The sequence below is a fragment of the Martes martes genome (genome assembly GCF_963455335.1).
Source record: "Martes martes genome assembly, chromosome: 18".
NCBI lineage: Eukaryota > Metazoa > Chordata > Mammalia > Carnivora > Mustelidae > Martes > Martes martes.
In genome coordinates, this window is record NC_137906.1 from 20,554,805 (window position 1) to 20,574,897 (window position 20,093).

General features: G+C 42.3%; 1 protein-coding gene across 1 annotated transcript in view; it reads right to left on the reverse strand.

The window, feature by feature from the left end:
- Window positions 1-589: 589 nt before the first annotated feature.
- The window catches only part of LOC308359399 (integrin alpha-X-like), a gene marked incomplete at its 5' end in the record, with an annotated part of 28,926 nt that continues 9,422 nt past the window's right edge, over window positions 590-20,093 (reverse strand). The window contains 16 exons of the mRNA XM_080830432.1: window positions 590-1,070; window positions 1,646-1,756; window positions 2,023-2,124; window positions 2,265-2,378; window positions 2,582-2,665; window positions 2,770-2,877; window positions 2,988-3,066; window positions 5,211-5,294; window positions 5,375-5,454; window positions 5,543-5,659; window positions 15,747-15,888; window positions 16,103-16,176; window positions 16,266-16,397; window positions 17,089-17,243; window positions 17,365-17,522; window positions 17,652-17,782. Of these exons, the coding sequence (XP_080686558.1) occupies window positions 972-1,070; window positions 1,646-1,756; window positions 2,023-2,124; window positions 2,265-2,378; window positions 2,582-2,665; window positions 2,770-2,877; window positions 2,988-3,066; window positions 5,211-5,294; window positions 5,375-5,454; window positions 5,543-5,659; window positions 15,747-15,888; window positions 16,103-16,176; window positions 16,266-16,397; window positions 17,089-17,243; window positions 17,365-17,522; window positions 17,652-17,782 (1,770 nt within the window). The 3' untranslated portion in view covers window positions 590-971. The remainder of the gene's footprint in view (window positions 1,071-1,645; window positions 1,757-2,022; window positions 2,125-2,264; window positions 2,379-2,581; window positions 2,666-2,769; window positions 2,878-2,987; window positions 3,067-5,210; window positions 5,295-5,374; window positions 5,455-5,542; window positions 5,660-15,746; window positions 15,889-16,102; window positions 16,177-16,265; window positions 16,398-17,088; window positions 17,244-17,364; window positions 17,523-17,651; window positions 17,783-20,093) is intronic.

Genomic DNA, 20,093 nt, shown 5'->3' on the forward strand with positions numbered 1-20,093 from the left:
AATCTCAAAATATGGAAGTGCCCTGGGCCTCTTGATCTCTGAGAGATGCTAGAGCTAGGTGAGCCAAGTGGCACTGGGGCAATACTCTGCTGGGGTTCTTTTTTTCTTTTGTTCCTATGAGACCAATATTACCTTTATTCAATATCATAAAAACCCCTATAAAAAGAATTACAGACCAATATCTCCAATGAACATGGATACAAAAATTCTCAACAAGATACCAGCAAATCAAATCAAACAGTAAATCAAAAGAACCATTCGCCATGATTAAGTGGGATTTGTGATTCAATATTTGCAAATGGATCCATGTGATATACCACATTAATGAAAGAAAGAATAAGAACCATATGTTCTTCCCAGTAGATGCAGAATAAGCATTTGACCAAGCACAGCATCCATTTTCAATAGAAACTCTCAACAAAGTAGGTATAGATGGAACATACCCCAACATCATAAAGACCATATATGAAAGACCCACAGCCAACATCACCCTCAATGTGGAAAAACTGAGAACAGAAATGTCCCCTCTGCTGGGGTTCTATTCCTCCTTCCCAGCTAGCAATGTTGACAAAACCTGAAAACCAAGTTTACAAATTCCAGTGTGCAGACATTTTATTTCCAGTTCAGGTTGGGAAATCTGGACCTAGATTCCTGAGACAAAGGGCTAATATTGACAGGATTTTACTAGGAATAAGGATGATAGGGAGGCACAGAGCAAGTCATGGCATGTAGGCATGGTTAGAATCCTCTTTTGGGGTTTCCAGTTACAACCTTGACAGGACAAATGGCCCTCCCCAGGCAAGGCATGTTGTGTGGACACACTGCATCCTCCCAAAGGGAGAAATCAGCTTGACCTTAGCCTCACTCATGTGGAGCATTTCTCCTCCTGTAGGCCTAACTTAGATGGTTGTAAGAGAACCAGAAAACTTCTCAGAAGATAACAGGTCCAAGGGACAATAGGAGGTAGTTTCTTATTGGGCAACTTGAGGGTCTGAAGTCCCATTTTCTGGGACAGTCTGTCCACTTGCTTCTGCCATCATTTCCTTATACTGACGTTTGAAGAAGCCAACCTGTGGGAGAGGAAGGAAAAAAGAATTAGGAAACCCAGTGGAAGAGAGGAAAAGAGATGGCTCAGGGGATAGGGATCACTATTTCTGGAACATCTGCTCTATGTTCAAGCACTGTACTAGAGTCTTTGGACATACTGGGTCATTTAGACTTTACCACAGTTTGTGACCTAGGTGGAATCACCTTCAGAACAAGAAATCAAGGTCCAGCATGGACCAGACACTGCCTACAGCTACAGACAGAATCGGTGGTGGTGTCGACACCTAATCCAGGCCACTACTTTTATGTTAGTATTTGCCATGAAGAGAAACATGTAGTGAGGAAGAGAGTACAAAAGACAGGAAGAAGAGAGTGGAAAAGACAGGGAGAGTGATTCAAGGAAGCTTGAAAATCAGATAGGAAACCACAGACATGGGGGATAATTGGGGACCAGTGATGTCATAGATGAAAGGGGATGTCTCACATGCAGTGACTTAACAAGAATGTGCACCTATATCCAAGATGAGCTCTTTCTTACATTATAGAAAGAATGGGATCAAATTGATGGTGGTGTCAAGAGCAGGATGGAAATACTCACCTTGTACAGGATGGCTGTGATGAGAGCCAACAGCAGCAGTCCTCCCACAGAGCTGCCCACAATGATGGGGATAGGATTGTAGACCTCATACTTCTCCAGCACTGTCTCCATCTGGAGTGGAGATGACCTTCTCAGAAAGTATCAGAACTCTTCCTTTCCCAGACTCTTTCTAGGTTCACCAAACTTTAACTCCCTCCCCTCCCTCCCTTTCCCCAAAAGGTGGGATATAGAAACACTCATGGGCTTAGGGACAAATTTCCTGCTGATGGACCTTCATCCTTCCTCCCTCCAGGTTTCTGAGCCTCCCACGCAGCACCACAGATTTAGCATTAGGAGCCCTCTTACCAGCCTGGCCATTCCTACTACACGGTCACTACCTGAGCTCTCAAGAATGCCTCCTGTCCTGGAAGCTGGGAATACACGGATCTGTTGAATGTGATTTCAGCCACACTCACCACAAATACCTTCTTCTGCAATGTCTGCAATACAGAGGGGCAGAGCTGGAGACTATCTCTGGGAAAGGCTCAGAGTTCAAGTAAAGTCCTGGTTTGAGGGTGGCCACAGACTCATCTGGTCCACCTGGATTCAGGGGAGAGACTCTACTGTTGGGCCCACACACCTGGCTGACCCAACCAAAACTGATGTTGCCCTTCAGGATGAAGTCAAGTTCCTCCTGGATGCCAAAGGAAGGGAGGTCACAGCAGAACCTCAGACAGTCAGCAATGGAGCAGTCCTAGGAATAGAGAAGTAACACAAGGCCAGAGATAGGTGGTTTTAAAGGTAAAAGACAGCATTAAACTGACTGATGAGAGGAGTAGCCACATTTGAATTCAAGAGGACTGTTCAGCAGACAGCCATCTGAATATAATACTGATTCCTGAATTAAATTCCTCTGAAGCGTGGCTTCAAGTGGAAATGGTCCAGAACCCTCCTTACCAGCACATAATTCTTCTGATTTTTGGTCAGGAAGTCAGACTTTGTGTGAACTATTCTCTCTGAAGAGCACTGAATGGAGGGATTCTAGGAAAATACAAAGCAAGCATCTCAATGGGGTCATTTGGGAATTCATGAGGGACAGAGAGAATCCAGGTAAAGTACATGAGCTGTACACAGTCCTGGAGTACCTGGGGGTGGAAGACCTCTAATTCTGTCCACACAGGTACCCCATTCAGCTCCACAGGCACAGAAAAGATGATGCTGATAGGCAGGTCCCTCTGTCCCAAGTTGTTCACCTGCACAGAGGACAGTGAGGGCAAAGACCATGCCAAAACCCTTTTCTCTCCCTAATTATTGGATCCCAGGCCCCCGCCATAGCCCCCGGTCTTGAGTCAGCATCACTTACCTGGTATCTATGCTGAGCCTGGCTGCTTTCCTCCTGGTCTGAGGCTGAGAAGTTGAGGTACTTGGTGGACTGTTCATGGCTGGTGAGAGAAGAGGCATGGTTGAATTTGAGGTCCCATGGGGGCCTCCTAAAGAGTTCTGGTTAGGAGCATGACAGGATAGGTAGTCACTGGGGTCTTGGGGTGGTCTGCAATGAAGTCTATTACTGATGTTGGATAATGGGAGTGTTTATGGAGCAGGACTGAGCTTCAGGCTGGGTGCAAGATTCTTGCAAAAGCTCCCAACAGAGGAAACTAACCAAGGGACTGGGCAGAGACTACAGTGAAATGGACCCAGAACTATGCCATTGACTCACTGGAGAGCAGGGGCCAGGCCATCCCTCCCTGTGACTGTTTCCCTTTCAGGCTTTCATGGGCACAGAGGATACTAGATATGCATGCAAGACACAGCAGAATTTTGGAGATACTTATGTTGATGCTGTTGACAAATGTCTGCTGAACACTACCCTTGTCTGGCCTCCCACAGGCCTTTTCTTGTCTCCTGTTTCCTTGGTTCTTCTGGGATTGGGGCTTAGAGGTGAGGGAAGGTCTAACAGTAGACTGTTGCCTAGATCTCAGTGTAACAATTCCTCCTGAGGCCTTCCCAGACCCATGTGTGGAGACCCAGTGGCCACCCTGGCCCCTTGAACATGTGGTCTCACCCCCACCCCTTCTTGCTCCACTTCTTAAGTACCTGTCCTTTGCCAGCAAAGTCGTAAATCTAGACCACTTCTATTTTGAATTCTCATCCCTCTTCTGTGAGGAACTCCCCCAAAATGCCCCAGCTTCATCTTAAGGGCCTCTCTGAATGTCCCCACCCACAGAGTCGGATCAGCAGAGCACAACTGAACTGTAGAGCCACATACACTTAGATGTAGTGTACCCTGCATATGGGTCCCCAGTGCACACTCTAGTAAGCAAGCTCAGAGCATGCACCTGGCCAGGCTGCTGAGAGCTCCTGGTATGGAAGTGTGAACTAGAGTGTGAAACTGGGTGGAAGAGGATGTCCAATGAGTCACAAGGACAGAACTTGTACAACAGAATGTACCCATACTAAGCCACATGGGTTTGTTGTACATCATGAGTGTACACATCACACAAGGACAGGTCGTTACATCTGGTTTTGATTATATATAATAGAGGCTCAATAAACCTTTGTTGCATGTCAAATGAATTTATATAAAGCAAATACAGCCCTGTGCTTAGAACATAGCAAATGCTATGGAAGGTATTTATGGAAGGAAGGTATATGCTCAAATATATTACTTGACTCCTGAATTTTAAACAACTCATCTATTATCCCTCCTGGAGCAGCATTTTAAGGTCTTTCTTTTATCTACCTTCTCCCTGACACTCGGCTTCTGCAGCAACCAGTTCATTTCTTCCTATACCTCCCAAAGGGAACTGGGAAAAGGAGGAATAGCAGTTCTGAAAGACCTATGTGGTGTATATCTCTTCCTTGCAATGAAGAATTGTCTCATCCAAATGCCAAGGTCTCCTTTGAGAATCACTGGCTAAGCTCAGTGTTATGGACTTTTCAACATTTAGCTGAGGCCTCCCTGAAAGGAGTCTCTAGCTGCTCTTGGGAATTCATAATAGCCTCAGGGTACAGAACCACAGAGAGGTCATTGATGAGATTCTGCCTTGGATCAGGGTAACCTCCCTCCTCAACAAAGCTGTAAAAACTTCAAGACAGGAAAATGTCTCATACATCTCAGGAAACCCAGGACAATCTTGGTACTTTTAAGAAAAACTTCTAAGAACCATAACCTCAGGACATCTGAGTTGCTCAGTTGTTTAAGCATCTGCCTTCAGCTTGGGTCATGACCCCAGGATCCTGGGATCGAGCCCCACAATGGACTCTCTACCCTCTCCTTCTGCCTACACTCTGCCTACTTGTGCTCTGTATGTGTGCATGTGTGTGTGTGCATGTGTGTGTGTGTGTGTGTGTGTGTCAAATGAATAATTTTTTTAAAAAGACCCATAGCCTCTATTAAATGTATGATGTTATGATAATAATATCACAATTATTATCATCATAACAAGCTCACAATAAACACTCAATACTTGATCATCTACCAATAGAAAGGGTGGTGATAAAACCTGAATGTCTCAGGTGTTCAACTGCTGCAGTGGCTGCAACACTTGCCTAGACCCATCAGAGTGGAGAAGTCATGTTATGGTACCTGCTAATCACGGTGTAGATGGCATACTTCACCATGAGCTCCATCTGAAAGGTGCTCTTGCTGGTCCTGGGAGTGTTATTTTCACTGGAGAAAGAGGAGCCTAGTTAGTAAACACCCCAGAGGAGGAGGCAAGGTGCAAGGAGATCTAAATACCCCCAGCTCACCTGCTCACATTAGCTGTCAGAAGCAGCCGGTCCCCCAGCATGGCCTTGGGGGAGACATCAAAGGTGACCAGGAAGGTGATCTGAGGGAAAGGCAGTAATGAGGGAGGTTACAGGGAATGAGATAGGGTGAGGGCAGGGGAGCTGGGGGTGGACAGAAGCAAGGCTAACCCGGGCACCCTCATGGAGGACGAGGTGGTTGATGCTGCAGCGAGTGCTCTGAGTACCCTGGCCCTGGGCTGGGGTGCCATCACAGGTCAGGCGTGGGGAGTGTGGCTGCAGCTGGCTCTAGGCAAGGACAGGTGGAAAAAAAACAGGTGAGCATTTGTTCATGTTCCAAAGAGACTCCATGAAGTAGTGACAGTTTCCTGGTATCTACCTTCAGATTATGTTTTTTAAAAAATCCTCAGATTTTAAAAATAAAATAAAATAAAAATATTTAGACACTATTTGGTCAAACTTCTTCCTAATAGAAATGCCAGATTTATTAGAGTCTATCCACTTTTTCTTTACTGTTCTTTTTAAAAAACTTTTTATTATGGAAATTTTGAAACATACTTAGTAGGGTAGCGAGAGACTAGGTAAGTCAACCCTCCCATGTTCCCATCACTCAATTTTAATTACTAGCATTTTTCTACTCTTGCTTTATTCAGCTCTTTGCCACTTTTTTCCTGAAAAATTTAAAGCACATTCTGAATATCACATCATTTTATCCAGAAATACTTTAATGTATGCCATCAACGAATAAGGGTATTTTTTTTGCATTTCTTTTTTTTTTATTTTTTATTTAAATCCAATTTAGTGAACATATACTGTATTATTAGTTTCAGGGGTAGAATCTAGTGGTTTATCAGTTACATATAACTGACCCAGTGCTCATTACATCCAGTGCCCTCCTTAAAGCCAATCACCCACTTACCCCATACCCCCAACCCACTTACCCTCTAGCAACCCTCGGTTTCTTTCCCATAGTTAAGAGCCTCTCATGGTTGGCCTCCCTCTCTGTTTTCATCTTATTTTATTTTTCCTTCCCTTCCCCTATGTTCATTGCTTTTATTTCTTAAATTCCACATATGAGTGAAATTATATGGTATCTGTCTTTCTCTGACTTATTTTGCTTAGCATAGTACCCTCTAGTTCCAACCACATCATCGCATATGACAAAATTTCATTCTTTTTGATGGTTGAGTAATATTCCATTATAAATATACCACATATTCTTTATCCATTCATCTGTTGATGGACACCTGTGCTGTTTCCATAGTTTGGCTATTGTGGACATTGCTGCCATAAACATTTGGGTGCAGGTGCCCCTTCAGATTACTATGTTTGTATCCTTTGGATAAATACCTAGAAGTAAAATTTCTGGGTCATAGGGTAGCTCTATTTTTAACTTCTTGAGGAACCTCCATACTGTTTTGGAGAGTGGCTATACCAGTTTACATTTCCACCAAGAGTGTAAGAGGGTTCCCCTTTCTCCATATCCTCACCAACATCTGTTATTTCCTATCTTGTTAATTTTAGCCATTCCAACTGGTGTGAAGTTGCATCACATTATGGTTTTGATTTGTATTTCCCTGACCCCTGATTCATATGTTTGTTGTCCATTTGTATGTCTTTTTTTTCAATGATTTAACTTTTTATTTAAATTTTTTTATTTCTTTTCAGTGTTTCAGAATTCATTGTTTATGCACTACACCCAGTGCTCCATGCAGTACATGCCCTCCATAATACCCACCACCAGGCTCACCCAACCTCCCACCCCCCCTGCCCCTCCAAAACCCTCAGATTGTTTCTCAGACTTCACAGTCTCTCATGGTTCATCTCCCCCTCCAATTTCCCCCAACTCCCTTCTCCTCTCCATCTCCCCATGTCCTCCATGTTATTCCTTATGCTCCACAAATAAGCGAAAGCATATGTCTTCTTGGAGAAATGTCTGTTCATCTCTTCTGCCCATATTGACTGGATTTTTTGTTTCTTGGGTGTTGAATTTGATAAGTTTTTATAGATTTTGGATACTACCCCTTTATCTGATAATTCATTTACAAATATCTTCTCCCAATCCATAGGTTGTCTTTTAGTTTTGTTGACAAGTGTATTTTTTTAAAAAACATACATATTTAACTTTATTACATCATCATAAGGAGTGCGTGGGTGGATCAGCTGGTTGAGCACTTGACTGTTGTTTTCTGCTCAGGTCATGATCTCAGGGTCCTGGGATAGAGCCCAAGGTTGGCTCCACACTCAGTGGGGAGTTTTCTTGAGGATTTCTCACTCTCTGCCCATCCCTCCCACTCATGCTTGTTCTCTCTCTAAAATAAATAAATAAATCTTTAAAATAAATAAGAAATAAATAAAATAAATTAAATAGAAACAATCATCAGAAATTATTATCAACAGTTATATGCCAATAAGTTAAGCAACCTAGATGAAATGGATGCATTCCTGGAAAACTATAAGCTCCCAAAATTGAACCAGGAAGAAATTGACAACCTGAATAGACCGATATCTAGTAATGAGATTGAAGCAGTGATCAAAAACCTCCCAAAAAACAAGATCCCAAGACCTGATGGATTCCCTGGAGAATTCTACCAAACTTTCAAAGAAGAAATAACACCTATTCTCCTGAAACTGTTTCAAAAAATGGAAGCAGAAGGAAAACTTCCAGACTCTTTTTATGAAGCCAGCATTACCCTGATCCCCAAACCAGGCAAAGACCCTACCAAAAAGGAGAATTTCAGACCGATATCACTGATGAATATGGATGCTAAGATTCTCAACAAGATCCTAGCAAACAGGATCCAACAGCACATTAAAAAGATTATCCACCATGACCAGGTGGGATTCATCCCTGAGTTACAAGGATGGTTCAACATTCACAAATCAATCAATGTGATAGAACAAATCAATAAGAGAAGAGAGAAGAACCACATGGTCCTCTCAATTGATGCAGAAAAAGCATTTGACAAAATCCAGCATCCGTTCCTGATTAAAACGCTTCCAAGTATAGGGATAGAGGGAATATTCCTGAACTTCATCAAATCTATCTTTGAAAAACCCACAGCAAATATAATCCTCAATGGAAAAAAGCTCACAGCCTTCCAATTGAGATCAGGAACACGACAAGGATGCCCACTCTCAGCACTCTTGTTCAACATAGTATTAGAAGTCCTAGCAACAGCAATCAGACAACAAAGAGAAATAAAAGGTATCCAAATTGGCAAGGAAGAAGTCAAACTCTCTCTCTTCACGGATGACATGATACTTTATATGGAAAACCCAAAAGACTCCACCCCCAAACTATTAGAACTCATTCAGCAATTCAGTAATGTGGCAGGATACAAAGTCAATGTACAGAAATCAGTCGCTTTCTTATACACTAACAATGGAAATACAGAGAGGGAAATTAAAGAATCGATTCCATTTACTAGAGCACCAAGAACCATAAGATACCTGGGAATAAACCTAACTAAAGAGGTAAAGGATCTGTACTTGAGGAACTACAGAGCACTCATGAAAGAAATTGAAGAAGACACAAAAAGATGGAAGACCATTCCATGCTCTTGGATGGGAAGAATAAACATTGTTGAAATGTCTATACTGCCTAGGGCATTCTATACTTTTAATGCCATTCTGATCAAAATTCCACCGGTATTTTTCAAACAGCTGGAGCAAACAATCCTAAAATTTGTATGGAACCAGAAGAGACCCTGAATTGCTAAGGAAATATTGAAAAAGAAAAAGAAAACTGGGGGCATCACATTGCCTGATTTCAAGCTTTATACAAAGCTGTTCACCAAGACAGCATGGTACTGACATAAAAACAGACACATAGACCAGTGGAACAGAGTAGAGAGCCCAGATATGGACGCTCAACTCTATGGTCAAATCATCTTCGACAAAGCAGGAAAAAATATCCAGTGGAAAAAAGACAGTCTCTTCAATAAATGGTGCTGGGAAAATTGGACAGCTATGTGTAGAAGAATGAAGCTCGACCATTCTCTTACACCATACACAAAGATAAACTCAATGGCCACAGTCGCCAAACTGTGGAAAGAACCAAGATGCCCTTCAACGGATGAATGGATAAGGAAGATGTGGTCCATATACACTATGGAGTATTATGCCTCCATCAGAAAGGATGAATACCCAACTTTTGTAGCAACATGGACGGGACTGGAAGAGATTATGCTGAGTGAAATAAGTCAAGCAGAGAGAGTCAATTATCATATGGTTTTGCTTATTTGTGGAGCATAACAAATAACAAGGAGGACATAAGGAGATGGAGATGAGAAGGGAGATGAGGGAAATTGGAAGGGGAGATGAACCATGAGAGACTATGGACTCTGAAAAACAACCTGAGGGTTTTGAAGGGGCGGGGGGTGGAAGGTTGGGGGAGCCAGGTGGTAGGTATTATGGAGGGCATGTACTGCATGGAGCACAGGGTGGGTGCATAAACAATGAATTCTGTTACGCTGAAAAGAAATTGATTTTAAAAATTAATTTACAAAAAATGGGTAGAAGATATGAACAGATACTTCTCCAATGAAGACATACAAATGGCTATCAGACACATGAAAAAATGTTCATCATCACTGGCCATTAGGGAGATTCAAATTAAAACCACATTGAGATACCACCTTACACCAATTAGAATGGCCAAAATTAGCAAGACAGGAAACAATGTGTGTTGGAGAGGATGTGGAGAAAGGGGAACCCTCTTACACTCTTGGTGGGAATGCAAGTTAGTGCAGCCACTTTAGAGAACAGTGTGGAGATTCCTCGGGAAATAAAAATAGAGCTTCCCTATGACCCTGCAATTGCACTACTGGGTATTTACCCCAAAGATACAGATGCAGTGAAAAAAAGGGCCATCTGTACCCCAATGTTTAGAGCAGCAATGGCCACGGTCACCAAACTGTGGAAAGAACCAAGATGCCCTTCAACGGATGAATGGATAAGGAAGATGTGGTCCATATACACTATGGAGTATTATGCCTCCATCAGAAAGGATGAATACGCAACTTTTTTATCAACATGGACAGGACTGGAAGAGATTATGCTGAGTGAAATAAGTCAAGCAGAGAGAGCCCATTATCATATGGTTTCACTTATTTGTGGAGCATAACAAATAACATGGAGGATATAGAGAGATGGAGAGGAGAAGGGAGTTGAGGGAAATTGGAAGGGGAGAATCATGAGAGACTATGGACACTGAAAAACAACCTGAGGGTTTTGAAGGGGTGGGGGTTGGGAGGTTGGGGGAACCAGGTGGTGGGTATTGGGGAGGGCACATATTACATGGAGCACTGGGTGTGGTGAAAAAACAATGAATACTGTTACACTGAAAAGAAATTTAAAAAAAAAAAAAAAGACCTCAAGGTGAGGCAGGAATTTATCAGAATCCTAGAGAACATAGGTAGTAACCTCTTTGACATCAGCCACAGCAACTTCTTTCAAGATATGTCTCCAAAGGCAAAGGAAACAAAGCGAAAATGAACTTTTGGGACTTTGTCAAGATCAATAGCTCACACACAGCAAAGGAAACAGTACACAAAACAAAGAGGCAACCCATGGAATGGGAAAAGATATTTACAAGTGACAATACAGACAAAAGGGCTGATGGCCAGGATCTATAAAGAACTCCTCAAAGTCAACACACACAAAACAGATAATCATGTTAAAAAAAAAAATGGGCAGAAGACATGAATAGACACTTCTCCAATGAAGACATACAAATGGCTAACAGACACATGAAAAAATGTTCATCATCATTAGCCATTAGGGAGATTCAAATCAAAACCCCACATTGAGATACCACCTGACACCAGTTAGAATGGCCAAAATCAATGGGACCAGAAACAACAAGTGTCAGAGAAGATGTGGAGAAAGGGGAACCCTCTTAAACTGTTGGTGGGAATGCAAGTTGGTGCAGCCGCTTTGGAAAACAGTGTGGAGATTCCTCAGGAAATTAAAAATAGAGCTTCCCTATGACCTTGCAATTGCACTACTGGGTATTTACCCCAAAGATACAGATGTAGTGAAAAGAAGGGCCACAGAGACCCCAGAGTTCATAGCAACAATGGCTACAATCACCAAATTGTGGAAAGAGTGAAGATGCCCTTCAACAGATGAATGGGTAAAGAAGATGTGGTCCATATATACAATGGAATATTACGGAGCCATCAGAAAGGATGAATATCCAACTTTTGTATCAACATGGACAGGACTGGAGGAGATCTTGCTGAGTGAAATAAGTCAATCAGATATAGTCAATTGTTACATGGTTTCACTTATTTATGGAGCATAAGGAATAACACAGAGGACATTAGGAGAAGGAAAGGAAAAGTGAATTGGGGGTAACTGGAGGGGAGATGAAGCATGAGAGACTGTGGACTCTGAGAAACAAACTGAGGGGTTTGGAGGGGAGGGGTGGGGGTTAGGTGAGCCTGGTGGTGAGTATTAAGGAGGGCACATATTGCATGGAGCACTGGGTGTGGTGCATAAACAATGACTCTTGGAACACTGTAAAAATAAGATAAATTTTTAAAAAGAAAGAAACTAGTATTGTGCTTGGTACTTATTGGAACTCTCTAAACATTTATTAAATAATTGAATGAATGAAAAAATTTTTAATTAAATTTTTTTAGTTTAATCTTTTTTTCAGTTTTTATTATGTTATGTTAGTCACCATACAGTACATCATTAGTTTTTGATGTAGTGTTCCATGATTCATTGTGTATGTATAACACCCAGTGCGCCATGCAATACATACCCTCCTTAATACCCATATGTTTGTTTGTTTTTTTATTTCTTTTCAGTGTAACAGTATTCATTGTTTTTGCACCACACCCAGTGCTCCATGCAATACGTGCCCTCCCCAATACCCACCACCTGGCTCCCCCAACCTCCCACCCCCACCCCTTTAAAACCCTCAGGTTGTTTTTCAGTGTCCATAGTCTCTCATGGTTCTCCCCTTCCAATTTCCCTCAACTCCCTTCTCCTCTCTATCTCCCTATGTCCTCCATGTTATTTGTTATGCTCCACAAATAAGTGAAACCATATGATACTTGACTCTCTCTGTTTGACTTATTTCACTCAGCATAATCTCTTCCAGTCCTGTCCATGTTGCTACAAGAGTTGGGTATTCATCCTTTCTGATGGAGGCATAATACTCCATAGTGTATATGGACCACATCTTCCTTATCCATTCATCCGTTGAAGGGCATCTTGGTTCTTTCCACAGTTTGGTGACCATGGCCATTGCTGCTGTAAACATTGGGGTACAGATGGTCCTTCTTTTCACTGCATCTGTATCTTTGGGGTAAATACCCAGTAGTGCAATTGCAGGGTCATAGGGAATCTCTATTTTTAATTTCTTAAGGAATCTCCACACTGTTCTCTAAAGTGGCTGCACCAACTTGCATTCCCACCAAGAGTGTAAGAGGGTTCCCCTTTCTCCACATCCTCTCCAACACACGTTGTTTCTTGTCTTGCTAATTTTGGCCATTCTAACTGGTGTAAGGTGAATACCTATCATGTTTTAACAAAAGTGACTCATCTTTTCCTACTTCTCTCTGTACAATACTGTAGATTAAATGAACTTGACCACATGAAGCCCCCCACACTTCTTCCTGTATAACCTCTTACCAATTATACCAAACTTAACTATATTCTCCTTGGTTTCAAATGATACCTTCAATGATTCTACATAGTGAATGTATTAACCCCCATAAATTAAGAGAAGTGCTATATGAACCCCCATGTTACATTTTTGTCTGTGGATATCAACACTTCCCTTGGAGATATGAATTATTAAATGGCTGTAGCATGGAAGGTACTTGTCTTTTAGGATATTTGGTCATCCCTTTTTTTCATATGTAATTCTAATATAATCAGCCATTGGACCAGTACTCTCAACAATTCTCAGGTTAAAGAGAGAAATCACAAAGTATTCTGATCATCTTCCCAGAAATTAAGAAGATGGAATTGGGTACATATTTAGGAGAACATTACTGCCATCGTGGGGAATGGTATCACATGAAAATACAATTTGAAATTTTTCAATAACTTTAGGAATTATAGCAAATGAAACTGCCCAAGACAAACAGCCCAACAAAAGGCCTTAAACTCTTTGGTCAGAATATCATTTAAGCTAATATATTTGTTTTAGATTATATATTAAGATTTCATTTATTTATTTGACAGAGAGAAATCACAAGTAGGAAGAGAAGCAGGCAGGGGCGCCTGGGTGGCTCAGTGGGTTGAAGCCTCTGCCTTGGGCTCAGATCATGATCCCAGGGTCCTGGGATCGGGCCCCGCATCGGGCTCTCTGCTCAGCGGGGAGCCTGCTTCCTCCTCTCTGCCTGCCTCTCTGCCTACTTGTGATCTCTGTCTGTCAAATGAATAAATAAAATCTTTAAAAAATAAAAAATAAAAAATAAAATAAAATAAAATGAGGAAGAGAAGCAGGCAGAGAGAGAGGGGGAAGCAGGCTTCCTGCCGAGCAGAGAGCCCGATGCAAGGCTCGATCCCAGTACACTGGGATCATAACCTGAGCTGAAGGCAGAGGCTTAACCCACTGAGCCACCCAGGCGCCCTGCTTTAGATTATATTTTAGTAGAGCAGTGTGTTTGTGTAGAAGCTAATTCATCCTACAGTACATATATTAATACTTCCTCAGAAATTGAAGTTTGTCTTCACAAAATAAGAACATGAGCTACTTGGTTACAATAAATCTCCCCTGAAGTCACAGATTCAGATTTGGACTGGTTTTCAGAGTTATTTTCTTGGATCCTCCAAGAAATTAGGTCAATTTTCCTAGGATTAGTCATATTTAGAATATCCATATTCTTAACTCTTCTTCTTTGCTACTTAATCATAAAATGTAGTATAAAATGTTGTACAAAAGCAAACAAAAACAAAAAAAGTACAAAAATACTGGTAATGCAGAATGTTGGCTTACAAACTGGAACAAAGGAATATTTCCAGGTGAGTACGAAAAGTTTCCATTCCTCTAACCCTGATTTCCACACTATTTCAGCAGGAAATAGCTAAAGCAGTCATCTTCCGAATTCCCTCAAGAATGAGGAATGATCAAAAGACAGTGGGAGTAGAGACCAGTAACCAAAGGGTTAATGGGACTAATAAGTGTAACAGCAACTTTTTACCCAGATCTGCTTGTTCTCAGAATACAGCCTGCCACTCAGTTTCTATAGAATCTTGCCTGACACTATGATAGCAGAATATTGATTTAGTTGTCTTACTCAAGACTTCACTAAGAAAATGACCAAAACTAGTCAGGAACACTGTCTCTGAGCATGCACAAGTGTCCAATGGATGAACTTTTGACCTAGAAAGTCCTAAAACCCCACCCTCTGATCATGTTAAGGATGCCATTTTCTGGTTATGGATTGCATGAAAATACATACAGAAGCTTCAAGCAGGCAGAGATAACAAAATCAACCCTCCCCTACTTATTAATTTCCTTTATCTGATTCTGAAGTCACATAACTCCTCTCCCCTAACCAGATCAAAAGGATCTAACCAGATCCTTTTTTATTTGCCTTAAAAATCTCTGACTCCATAATACCCATCACCTGGCTTCCCCAACCTCCCACCCCCCACCCCTTCAAAACCCTCAGATTGTTTTTCAGAGTCCATAGTCTCTCATGGTTCATCTCCCCTTACAGAGGGCACGTATTGCATGGAGCACTGGGTGTGGTGCATAAACAATGAATTCTGTTACACTGAAAAGAAATAAAAATAAATAAAATAAAAGTATAAATAAATAAATAAATAAATATCTCTGACTCTCCCACTTAGAGGGGGTAGATTTGAGGCTGGCTTTCCTGTCTCCTGATTTGGCTGTCTCTTCAATAAATTCTTTCCTTGCTTCAAATTCAATGTCTCAGTGATTGGCTTTGCATCGGGCATACAGACAGGTTTGGTTATCAAAGTATGCAAAACCCTCATCTAGAGTTACTGATAAATTCAACTCTTTCTTATACGCAACAGTGTTTTAAAATATTTGATGGTAGAGATATGTTTTCTTTCAAAGGAATATTGATATGATGTGGAATACAAAGAAATTTAACGTAGGGTCCCCTATCTCTCCACATTAGCAGCCTTGTGAGAACTCATTCCTAATAGTCAATGTCTCTAAAATGCAATACCCAGAGTTGAACACATTATGAGGCAAAGCAAGCCCCAGAAACATGACTAAATCCATCATCCAACCATGATCAACCTAGACCTCTTGGCTTACAAAAGGCTGCCAAGCAATGGCAGCACCCACCTGAGCTTTGAACCCAGCACAGAAGTTTCTGCTGATCTCCAGGCATCAGCAGCTGCCTTATTCCCCAGAAAGAAATACCTTGCTCCCTGCCACACGTCGATAAGACAACCCTGGAGGGTAGAAGAAGGTGACTGTGGTTCCGTAGGAGTCCTCACCATCATTCCACACCATCACTCTCATATTCAGCTCCAGGGTACTCCCCACCAACAGGGTCTTCAAGCTAGGTGTTGGGGTAGAGGGCAGAAGATAATCCTGGGATTGGGGCTAGAAATGGTCTGGAGATGAAACACAGAGTGGGGAGGTAGGGGAGAAATAGGGGACAGGAGGTCTTTCTGAGCACAGGCTAGAAATGTTAGGGAGAGCCAGGGCAAGAGTTCCAGTTTCCAGAAGAGGAGTTGGGGAACAAGGGCAGGTCTAAGGGAGTGGTAGCTCACCCTGAGAAGCCAAAGGAGACGCCAAGGTCGTCCTGACAGACATGGTCAGTTCCACAATTCTTCTCAAAGGGGAGCTGAGAGGGAAGGCAAAGCAGGGTTTTCCTCAAGATCTGGAGTCCACACCCTCCACTCCCTTCTGGAAGATTACAAAACCAGGACTTACAGAGGCTGTGTAATATCTCTGAGCATCCATAGCCAACATAGGCCGGAGGTTTCCAAAGGAAGAGATAGGCTTGCCCACCAGGGAGAAGTTGAGACGCAAGGTGATGGGGGTCACCGAGTCCTCCACGCAGGCCTAGAGGATGGACATTAAAGACAGCAGTGACTAAGGAATGCATCTTCAAAGTCACTGTCCTGTTCCTTCATCTGTAAAATGGGGTAATAATGATACCCAGATTTGCTCAATTGCTACAATTCTACCATGCAGAACCTCTGCTTTGCCTGCTTTCTGCCTTATTCCTTCCCCACAGCGTCCCCCATGGCTCACTCATTCTATTCAGGATCTTCCCAAACTTTACCTGATCTAAGAGGTCTCCCAACATCTTCTCTACTCTCCTCCTTGACTTTATCTTTTTTCACAGCATTCATCACTACCTGATATCTATTATCTAGGAACTTGATTGTTTTTGGCCTTCTCTCAGAGTTGCCGGTGGACACAACTGTTTTGTCCACTGCCGTGTCCCCAGTGCCTAGGACAGGGCCTATCTCAGAGAAGCAGTTCCTAAAAGAATCCCAACTCATCACCCCATAGTTCTCTGAAGTAGTAATACTCTCCTAAAATCCAACTGTGTAGCCTCAGCAGTTGCAGATGACCCATCCATTTCTGCATGTGCTTGCTCACTTACTCATCAGCTAACCAGTGTTATGTGCCTCCTTATTCCAGGTCCTCTGGTAGGGATAAGCCACAATAACCCTGTTCCTTCCCTGCCCATCCCACTGCCAGCCTCAGAATCTCTGCCATCCCCAGGACTCTGAGGTCCACTTACCAGGAGACGCAACTTCACAGTCTCACAGTGTTGACTCAGCCCAAGGACTCGGACACGAGTCAGATTCCGGGTTTTTGTCTCCTCAAAGATGGCACGGGGACTCTGGCGGCCAGGGTCAAGGGTTAGATCAAAGGTCACAGAGCTTTGGAGGTCACCTGTAGGGGAAAGGAAGAGATGAGAAGGGCTGAGAGAGCGAGAAACTCCCCAGATGGACAAGTGTCAAGGCAGGAGGACTCTAAGGACCAGATATCTTGGGTCAGAGAGGCGAGGACTCACCCAGCCGATTCTTGGGACTTTCATAAATACGAAGACAGACATTAGCATCACCCAGTGTGTTGTCAGAGGAGGTCTCTTCCCGACACTCAAACAGAGACCTGGCTATCTCTGCAGGTTTGAATTGGATTCGCATCCACACCCTGAGTACAGGTCTGGTCCTATGGGCAGAACACTGAGCTGAGGGTAGGACCTTGGTCCCAGCAGGGCAAACTGGGATGGGGGTGGGGAGGCTAAAATCCTAAGCAGACTTAGACTGATCTGGAAGTGTTTGAGAAGGACTTTCTCACCTGAGCAGCAGCGCCTGTCCCTGGGCCCCCACGGCCAGGTCCACCAGTCCATCCAGGGTAAGATCTTGGCCCCCACTCAGTGACTGCCCAAAATACTGGAGGCTGGGAGAGAGCTGGGAGGCTGAGATCCTCTGAAAAGAGAGGGAAAGACAAGTCAGATTGAGGGTGATGGAAACAAGTTGGAAATGAGCAATAAGAGGAACAGGAAGGTAGGAATGTGGGAGATAGAAAGAGATGAGTAATGAAAAGATGTCACCAGAAGTTCCTAAAAAAGAGGAGGTGGGGTGGGAAAATGATGACCAGAAAAAAGATCCCTAAGACATAAATGAAGAAGTGGTGATTGAAAGGTTGGCCTGGTGACCTGTGTCTCATTCATTCATTCAGCTACTTACTCTCAGGTCAAATTCTGGCTCCTCTCATGAGCCATGAGGTCTCGGGCCAGGATCCAATCTTACTGTGCCTCAGTTTCCTCATCTTTCACATGGGGATAATAATATCTTAGACTTTAGCAGTGAGTAGTAAATGAATTAATGCATATATGTCTTTGAACAGAAGAAATCACTAGTCATTGATTATAATGAGTATTAGAGCTAGAGGGGACACTCAGAGCTCATCTAACCCCACTTCCCACTTTGCAGAGAGTGCCAAGGCCACAGAGCCTTTAAGAGGCCACCCCCAGACCTGAAATCAAACCCTCTGACTCCATGCCCAGGGCCCTTTTTGCTTTCCAGGGCCACCCTATCTCTTCAGAGGACAAGGAGGGGAAAAGTTGGCATGGGGAGTGGCTATACCCATAAGAAAATTCTAAGCTCTGGAACATTGCCTCCCTGTGGGTTCCTTCTCTTTTATTTCCATTGCTCCTATAATGACCAACCCTTTGGAGAATGTGCCCTTTAAAATCTCTAAGCACGGCTGGACTGGCAGGCATTAAGCATAGTAATAATAAAATGAAAGATCAATTTACTAATTACTAAGGACATATAAAAAGAAAGAGGTAGGTAGAGTTAGCACAAATCCAGTCAAGCAGCCTCATGCTCAAGAAAACTGATCTCACTGCCACATCCTCAGGTTAGTGTGTGGGCCCAGTGGGAACAAGGCCAGTCCTTCCCAGTCAAATAATGGGGTGGGATACATCATGTGGGAAGGAAGAAAATCATGGTGGACCAGCAAATCTGGAAAGGCCTTCTCTTAGAGTCAAGACTTTCAGGTATAACTCAAGCGACACTTGCAATATCAAGTGATATTTGCAATTGCAGGTGTTCATACATATGCCTCTAAACTGTTGCAACAAAGACAAGGCTAAACCAGTTGGTGTAGAATGCAGTTCCTTAACATCTGGTGTTACTGTCAACAAAGCCTTTCATTCTCTTCTTAAAGTTCCAGGTTCTTTAGAACCCTTTCAATTGTTAAATTGTATTAACAATCATTGACTATAATACTGTAATACCTATTATATGCCAGGTACATATATATATTTATACTATGTATATACTCTATATGTACTAACTCATTTAATCCTCACAGTAGCAGCCCAGTGAGGTTGGTTCTCTTACTATGACCATTTTACGGATGAGGAAACTGAGCACAGAGAGGTGTGTAATATCCTGTAGCTAGGAAGTAACAGTACTATAGGGATCTTCTTTGACATTTTTTTCTAAAAACTTTTTAAGGTGTAATTCATAAAGTATACAACTCAATGGTTTTAAGATGTTCTCAGAGTTATGCCACCAACACCAAATCAATTTTAAAACATTTTCATCACCCCCCCCAAAAAACATACTCTTTATCACTCACCCCCTTATCCCTATTTTCCTCCACCACCAGCACCTGACAACCCCTTATCTACTTTCTGTTTCTATGGAGTTACCTATTTACCTTTCATATAAAAAGAATCATACAATATGTACCCTTTTGTTTCTGGATTCTTTTACTTACCATAAGGAAAAGAAGGGGTTCATTCATATAGCAAATACTAGTTTTTCATTCCTTTTATGGCCAAACAGTATTCCATTGTATGCATATTTATTTACAATGGAATGTATGTGTTCATCAGTTAATGGACATTTGGACTGTCTCTACATTTTAGATATCATCAATAACGCTACTATGAACATTCATGTATAACTTTTTCTGTGGACATAGGTTTTCAATTTTCTCGAGTCATACAGTGTACAATTGCTAGGTCATACAATGACTCTACATATAACCTTTCAAGAAACTGCAAGATGTGTTCTAAAGTGACTGCAGCATTTTATATTCCCACCAGCAGAGTTTGAGGGTACCAAATTTTCCACATTCTCATCAACACTTGTTATTATCTGTCTTTTTTATTCTAGCCATCATAGTGGGTGTGAAGTAGTGTCTCACAGTGGTTTTGATTTGCTGATGACTGATGACTAATGATGTTCAGCATTTTTTCATATATGTATTGGTCCTTTGTAT